Source organism: Tenrec ecaudatus, chromosome 14 (genome assembly GCF_050624435.1).
Source record: "Tenrec ecaudatus isolate mTenEca1 chromosome 14, mTenEca1.hap1, whole genome shotgun sequence".
NCBI lineage: Eukaryota > Metazoa > Chordata > Mammalia > Afrosoricida > Tenrecidae > Tenrec > Tenrec ecaudatus.
In genome coordinates, this window is record NC_134543.1 from 43,265,424 (window position 1) to 43,274,146 (window position 8,723).

Below are 8,723 nucleotides of genomic sequence, written 5' to 3' on the forward strand. Positions count from 1 at the left end.
AAATGTTAATAAATAGTTTTATTTACTACTTAAAGTCATTGGATTCTGTGGATCATAACAAATTATGGATAAGGTTGCAAAAACACGGGAATTCCATAACACTAAGATGGCGAGAATTTGTCTTACATACTTTGGACATCTTGTCAAGAGAGACCAGTCCCTGGAGAAGGACATCATGCTTGGTAAGTAAGGTAGACGGCCAGTGAATGAGAGGAAGGCCTTCCCCAAGAGGGACAAACACAGAGGCTGCAACAATGGGTTAAAAAATTGGAACAAGTGTGAGGATGGTGCAGGGGCAGGCAATGTCTCGTTCTGTGGGGCATGGGGTCGCTAGGGGCCAGAATGCACTCAGATGGCACCTGACAACACATTGTCTTCATGCGGAACCTGTACCCACATCGAGAGTCAGTTTCTTGAATAGAACAAAGTCATACAGTGTGGCTTAAAGTTAGAAAAGGTGTGCGTCAGGGTTGTAACCTTCACCGCCCCTAGTCAATCTGCATGACGGTGTTGAAGGAAGACTCGTCAACAACATGTCCCATGCAGATGAGAGGACCTTGTTGCCTGACAGCCAGACCTGGAACATTTACTATGGCAGTTGAAAGGTAGATTACACCTCACTGTAAAGAAAGTAAATGTCCTCACATTGGATCAACAGACAGCATCACGAAAAAGAGAGAAGAGATTGAAGCTGTCAAGGATTTCATTTTACTCTGAACCACAACCAAGACCCATAAAATAGCAGTTCAGGCATTAAGAAACCTGCTGCAAGAAACCTCTTTAAAGTGGTAAGAAGCAAAGAGGTCACTTACAAGCCCTGACCCAAGCCCTGGTATTTTTCAATCACTTCTACATGTATGCCAAAGCTAGCCAATGAATAAGGAAGAAAGAAGAAGCATTTCCACGCTTCAATTACGGCGATGGCAAAGAACAGTGAATATACAATGACTGCTAAGAGAACAGACAAATCTGTTCTGAAAGATGTGTAACCAGAATGCCCACATTTCATATACGTGGGACGTGTTACGAGACACCATGCTTGGTAAAAGAGTGGTCAATTAAGAAGAGAAAGCTCCGCAATGCGATGAACTGGCCCAGTGGCTGCATCAACTAGCTCCAATACGGCAACAACTGTGCGGCGGGGGCCGCACCGCAGTACTTCTTTCTGCTGGCCACAGGCTTGCTATGAGTCGACAGACTCTAAGGCCCTAAAACATAGCAGAGTTATCAAACACCCTCGGACTTGCTCTCTCTCATTGAAATGAATGTGGGCAGAGGAAGCCGATTAGTCCTTCCTCAAACCATAGCCACCTGCTTAACACTTCCATTATTTATCTTTCCTAAAGTCTTGAGACTGCTTCCTATATAAGAAGCAGCCAGAATTTGGCCCTAAGAATTTTGAAAGATATAAGATAACATCCATCTAGCAATTGTAAAAACATTGACATATTAACAGGCAAATTATTTTTTTAATTTCCTTTTTTTCCCTAGAAGTATTTACTAAATACGATGTAGTGTAATTGTGGTTTTAAAGGCCAGCTGAGCAGGGCAGACCTTTGGGTTTCCAGAGTAGGAGAGGTTTTTCTCTAGCTGTAAGGCTCCTGGAGAATATTGGCAGCTCTGTGCTGAGGAGATCTGAAAAGTCCCTTTTTTGAGCCTTCTAATATGTCTAGAGCTGCAGACTCCAATGCTTCAGGGATCATGCAAATAAGGTTAGGGTAAGCCACGCCCAGTAGAGGCCACACACTAGCAGGACATGTCCTGTGGCAATAGGGCCTAATGCTTCTAAGAACATTGGATTTCAAATTGTATCTCAAGTCCCTAAGAGTTAAACATTGTTAATTAATCCCAGTCTTTAAAGCAATGTTAGCATCGACATTATGGAGTTCAAACAAAGCATATCTTTGTGCAGGATTTGGCCCAAAAACAACCTATGGAAAATGCCAAATTATAAAGATTGTAGAAACATTATGTAGGTAGTTTAAGATTACTTACTTCTCTGAAAAATTATACACATACCCATATATACATAACCCATTCTTAAGGTTGCAAAGCTAAGGAGAGGCAAGCTGGACCCTTCCACATTGCAGCTCTGCACGAATGCAGTTACTAAACTAGGCTGCCTCTCAGCACCATCTTCCATCCAGGCCTAGCCCTCCTCCCATATAATGCAGAGGTGAGCAATCAAACCACAGCCACATACCTTTCTGTCTCTGTGCCACTGCTGGTGCTCCAGAACTATGTTCTTGATGTTGTCAAAAAAATCATCTTTGATCAAGCTGAGGGCTTTGTCAGGATTGGCTTTATCAGCTGAAATGATGTTTTTCATGTTCTGATAATGATCATGCACATTCAGCATTTCCTAAAAGTGAAGAGAGGGGTCTTTTATCTCAATTTCTGACGAGACGCTTAAAGGCCAGACCAATAGAAAATAAAACAATCTTCCAAAGTAACCGTGACTTGACAGGGAATAATATCTACATGCAGTAAAGCCCATGAAAGCCAGGAGCTGTGTAAGAAGGAAACCTATCAGAGAAGGTGTGGTAGTTAGGATTTTTGTGCCAACATGGTTCCCACTGGAACATGTTGGAGGAATTTAGCTTGTCAATCAGGTCGCAGTTTGATTGGTAAGCTATCGAGATACATGGCTCACTGGAGGCCAGCCCTTCTCTCTCTGCATCACCTTCCTGTTGACCAGCCACTTCAAGCCATGCTTATGATAGCCAGGGCCCTGGTGATGTGTCCACCACCACCAAATCTACAAGACTTGACACCCAGTGCCCTATGATCTTCCTGCAGTTTGCATCATTGCATGTGGCTGTGTGAGTTTGAAGAGGGATTTATGGACTAGTACCAGACTTATGGGCTAATATCAGACTTAAGACTTGATCTGGGCTAGACTAGGATGTTTTCTTAATACCCAATTACTCTTTTTTTTTGTTTTTTTTACATTTTATTAGGGGCTCATACAACACTTATCACAATCCATACATATACATACATCTATTGTATAAAGCACATCCGTACATTCTTTGCCCTAATCATTTTCAAAGCATTTGCTCTCCACTTAAGCCCTTTGCATCGGGTCCTCTTTTTTTCCCCCTCCCTCCCCGCTCCCCCCTCCCTCATGAGCCCTTGATAATTTATAGATTGTTATTTTGTCATATTTTGCCATAGAAAGCTCTTTCTTATACATGAGTGTCCCTGAATTTGTTTCTCTAGTCAACCCTGTCTAACACAGAAGAGAAACTCCAATATTTCCCCTAAAACAAATGATAGAAAAGTGGTAAGGCTGCAGCCTGTCAAAGGCAGGAAGTTTGTGAAATTCAGAAAACCAAGTCAGCCCCATGTTTTCTGGCTCTCACAGGTTCCATGATAAACTGAGAATAATGTGATCATGCAGTCAAAGGAGTGCAACTTTGTTATTGAAGAGGCTGCTTTCCAGAGGGAGGGACGAATTGAATTTCAAACTCAAGCACACCATCAGGCAATGCAGCCAGAAGGAACAGCCTGTGAGCTCTGGCTCTACTGCTTTCTAACCCAGCATCTCTCCACCTCAGTTTCCTCGCCCAAGGACATAACCACTCACTTCAGAGAAAACCCAGAAGAGTAAATTGGGAACATCGACTTTGCTGGAATATTGTGTGGAGTATGATAAACCACCCAAATCATCGTGCAGCGGCCTGCACTACTCTGTCTTGTGCCACTTAATAATGGTTTCCTTCCACTGCAGGTCTTATCCTTCCTGGCAGTGCTAATACACCCTGGAGGAACTGAGGATGGTCGCGCCACGTCACCTCACCTTAACGAAGTGCCCCGTGTGCAATGCTCAATTTTTTCACACAATCTCAGGGTGGGCATCTGAAGGCCTTTCATGGACACCAGGTTAGGAACCCTTGCTCACAAGCCAAGTCACCTTAACCTCTTAATTTGTGATCAATCTATTGTCAGATATTAAATGGTGACTTCAACACTTGAGTCCCTATATCCTGACTCTGGATGTAGCCTTTTATAGCTTTCTATTTCTCACTGCACCGAAAGCTTTCATGATATGCTTAAGGTAGATTTCTGATACTTTAGAGAAAGCATTGACATTCTAACAAACTGAAGGTATAACCTCAATATACAGTTGGCAATAAAACACGTTTTTTTTTTAAGTTCAGGAGTATAAAAACAAAATTACCTCTAGTACGTCAGAAGTGATAAGTTTCATTACACGATCATCTGGATCCTTAAATTCTTCTGTAACTTCAGTTCGCTGAATTTTTTTCTTCATTCTATATGACAGCTACATAATAATGAACATTTTTTTAATGGATGGGCTTTAAAGGAAAGTTTTAAAAAGTACTGAAAGTCAGCCGTAAAAACAGTCTATCTGTACACATTCATGAAACAAAAGAAATTCTACCCAAATAGTTGTTATGTGGTCCTTTCTCAAAGGCTATTTATTAGACTTCTGAAAAATCCCTGGGATGCCAAGGCTCATTCTCACAAATAAAGATGAGAGTATGACCTTCTTGTCTGCAGGAAGCAGGGCCCTGGACCCCGTCCGGGGTCCTCACAACTATTCCAGATTGCCTCACCTGTCACAAGATGAAAGAAGTACCCCTTTTTTATTAAGCTTCAACTTTTCATCAGCTACCAAAGCATTTCCTGTTCCTCTTTTAGCAGTGACCTTTTCTGATGTTTGAATAAAAGCATTAGCAAATGCTGAATCTAATTTCCTCGTAGGAGCCTACTGAAAATATGGCATCCAGAACACACTGCATGAAGAGCATAAGCTGAATTTTCATTTCCAGAAATCAGAAGACATCTTCAGAAAGAAGACAACTTCTCTAAGGTAAACGAGAGGCATACATAAAACAAAGATATAGGAATGGATTTTTGGGCTTGCACTTAATCCTAACTCCAATCTTAGAACAATTCATTTTTAAGACATGCCCCTGCTCTATACTTGCCCTCATGAAGGAAACATGGAAGAGATGGGTGCTACAGCAAAGTGTGGTGAAGAAACTAGATGGTGCCCAACTATCAGAAAGAATAGCGTCTGGGGTCTCTGCCGCCCATGGAAAAAACACACCTGCCTGTGTGATCCAAGGATTTCAAAAATATAATACAAATCTAAAAAAAAAAAATCTAAAAGAGAGGGTAGTATCAGAGGTTAAACTATGAAATTCTGGTTTGCAGAAGTTTATGGATGACAGTGGAAACCCAAAATACATTTGCAGGACCTACAAATAGAATAAACATCTGGTAATTTCCCCCTGACCAATCAAGGGATGGGAATAGGCTAATTATCAGAGTATTACAGAGATGATTACAGTAGATTAAATGAAAAAGTCTTACTTGAATAGTTAAAATCTTATCATTTGCTCTCCCCTTTAACACATTTTGAATTTCCTCTGGTTTTTAATATTTTCTGTTTTCTTCCTACCTGGGGTTTATCTCTATTACAGTCTGTTATTGTTAGTAGCCTCATGACTCAGTTATGTATTTCTGTTTCTTGGTATATGAAACCCATAAATATATTAATGGTTACTGGGGGATATGTCAGAGATGAAGGGGTGGAGAGCTAATAACAAGGTGTACAAGGAAGAAACTGTTCTAAAATGGATGGTAGTAGCGATTATATAACACTTTTTCATATGACTGAAGTATTGCATTATATGTTTGGATTATGACCAAATAAAATGATTTAAAAATATATAAAGATGACAACTTAAGAAACATCTTCTCTAAGAAATAAAATATTTCTATTTTAACGAAGGGTTCTACAAGTACTAGAATATATTTTTATTTTCTAGAGATTAGAAATCTTAAAACTAGGCAAGATTTATTCTTTTAGGTCACGTACCAATTTGGGCATTGCAGTAAAGTAAAATGCTTTGTCTAATCGTAGCTTTCTAAAAATATAAGCGGCATCAAAATGCTGTGCATTTATCAAATCTTGCTGAAATTTCAAAACTTCATCCCAATCCTTCAGGGCCACTCTAATCTGCAAGGAAGAGTTAAAAGTTATACCAAAGCAATTTTTAACAAACTATAAGACCAAAAACAAATTCACTGCCATCATGTCATTACCAACTCATAGCAACCCTATGGGACAGGGGAGAACTGCCTCATGAGTTTCTGAAACTGTAACTACTTAACGGGAGTAAAAAGCCCTGATTTCCTCCCACATTTTTAATAAAAGCCTTAGAATATTAAAACACTGGCATTTCTTTTACAGTTCGCTTGTTATATAAATATTATACCTATGTCACATTTCTGTTCGGGTACAACAACTCACCAGGCATTACCTTCTGCTTTGGTTGGCACAGTTGGGTGTTGTATAATCCATACAGAAGATACAGGGCACCAACCCGGATTTGGAAGGTGTAAGGAGGCAAAAAAAACCGCCATCCCAAAGCTAAAGCTTCTTTTGTAAACGTGTTCTTTTCCAAATTTCTCATTCTGCCACTAAAAGAGAAAAAATATTATGATGAATATTATAATGGACTAATAAACAGTAATGAACAAAAGCTAGACACACTGAACCAAGCCAAACCCATTGCCATCGATCGATTTCACTCCATGGTGACCCACATGTGACAGGGCAGAGCTGCTTCATAGAGTTTTCTTGGTTGCAACTGTGACTTGAAGCTGATTACCAGGTCTCTCTCCCAAGATCCCAAGTGGGTTCAAACTACCAACCTTTAGTAGAGTGGAAGCCATTTGCATCACCCAAAGACCTTAGAAAAGGTATAATTTTTTTTTAAAAAAACCTGTTGCCATCAAGTCAATTGCAACTCAGCAATCCAAGAGCCCGGAGAAGAACTGCCCTCTAGGGCTTCCAGGGCTGTTCCAAGCACCAACTCTTTCTGGTTCAGGTACACTGATGCCAGAAATGTGATTTGTACACTGTAGCAATATAATTACATGCAATTTATTTTTATTTTAAAAATGAAAACATGAAACAATGCACACAACCAGCCAACAGAGGTTCTGCTGTAGCTGCCTACAAGAGGAAGAGGGGAATATTACTCTTCAAACAATAGATAAAAAGAACGGGAAATATCTACTATAGTACTGGCAAGCAGATAATTTCTAAAGAAAAATCTAGCACATGTATCAAATGGCCCCTTTTTTCATAATTAGGCCTTTTCCTCATTGACTGAGAATTTGAGAAGCCCAAGCAACATTTCCCGGAACTGCCATTTCTACCCCCAGAAGGGGTAGAGTAGAAGACCACAGGTTTTAAAAACATGCTGGTGCATAGGTCCTGATCTCTCACCTGCAGGCTGTGATCATGGAGAGCTTATTCAACTTCCTTAAGTCTCAGGTTTCTCCCCCATAAAATATGGATACTTATACCTGCTTTCGGAGTTGTTCTATGGGTTGAGTAAATTAAACAATAAATGCACTACTCTTAGTAGCCATTAAAAAATTAGTTCCTCTTTTTTCTTTGATGCACAATAAAATGCTCTCCGGTCTTCAACCAGTCTTTCAAAACACCACATATGTAGTCACATGGCCGAAGTACGAAAGTGAGGGAATGGGGATGGAGGTGGGGGGTATGGCAGATGATTCCGTGGACTGGGGCGTTAGCCCACAGGAAGGTTAGGGAAGTTGAGTGACAATCCTAAAGGCAATAGGAACACTGAAGGTGATGGGCAGCGGAGTGGCATGGTCAAAGGTACCTTCGATTGCTGTGTGATCCAGTGAGACTCATCTACAGAGTTTCTATTTGCCTGCGCAAGTTTTGTTGTTTTGTTTATAGGCATGAATTCCTAGGGAACGAAATGGACAAGAAGGCGATGCTGGCCTGGGGCAAGAGGATGGCCGTGGAGATAGAGAGAACACGTTAGATGCCCTCCTCCCCAGGGGGCGGCCCCAAAAAGAATGCAGCGGAAACCCAGTGACACGGCCCTGGGAGAGAGAGAAGGGAAGGCCCAGGAGAGATGGGCCGTGGACAGGCAGGCTCTCCTCTCGGGCCAGTGCAGACGCGGGGCCCATCACCGCGCCGGGCGAGGAGAGAGGTGACGGCGCGGAGCACCCACCAGAAAATGGTGCCGAACTTCATGCTCCTCCAGAGCTCGGTGAAGTCCTCGAAGCGCACGCTGTCAGTCTCCTGGAAGCGGCTGAGCAGCGCTTCGCAGTCGGTCTGCAGGCCCGCAGGAGCCCCCATGTTGCGGGCCCACAAGCTCCGCGCGCGCGGGGACCCGCAGCGTTGCTCAGGAAACCAGGCCCGGAGCCCCGCCCCTACGTCTTGACGCGCTCGCGCTCTCGGGCGTGTGAGCCAATCCGGAGCAGCTCCGCTCAAAGCCAGGCTAGCGGTAGCGGGTACCGCGCTTACTGCGCGTGCGTGCGGCTTGCGCGCGCGTGCGTGCGTGCGTGCAAGTAGTTGATTTACCTGCTTGCCTTTACTTTTTGCAGAATACAGGCAGTTCTACTTAGTTTACTTGTTATGAATGTCGCGAAATCCAGGAAATTTGGGGGTGGTGTTTTTTGTTGTTTTCAGGACTTCATTCCCCCCCATCCCCCAACTGTTTGATGTAAATTAACTCCACTTCTACTCTCCCCTTTTTGGTGTTCCCAGTTCAATGGCCAACCCTCACATCTATACATGGCAAAGGAGTCAGGCGTACCTTCATCCTCAGAGTAACATTCTTACTCTTCAATACTCTGAAGACCGAAGAAGAATCCATGCTAGAAAAGAATGTTGAAAGTAGCATGGATTGCTT

At 42.4% G+C, this 8,723-nt stretch overlaps 1 protein-coding gene across 1 annotated transcript in view; it reads right to left on the reverse strand.

Moving 5' to 3' along the window:
* The window catches only part of SNAPC1 (small nuclear RNA activating complex polypeptide 1), a 29,489-nt gene extending 21,255 nt beyond the window's left edge, over window positions 1-8,234 (reverse strand). The window contains exons 1-5 of the mRNA XM_075531313.1: window positions 8,040-8,234; window positions 6,300-6,459; window positions 5,855-5,995; window positions 4,184-4,288; window positions 2,204-2,362 (exon numbers count right to left, since the gene is read on the reverse strand). Of these exons, the coding sequence (XP_075387428.1) occupies window positions 2,204-2,362; window positions 4,184-4,288; window positions 5,855-5,995; window positions 6,300-6,459; window positions 8,040-8,167 (693 nt within the window). The 5' untranslated portion in view covers window positions 8,168-8,234. The remainder of the gene's footprint in view (window positions 1-2,203; window positions 2,363-4,183; window positions 4,289-5,854; window positions 5,996-6,299; window positions 6,460-8,039) is intronic.
* Window positions 8,235-8,723: the final 489 nt, after the last annotated feature.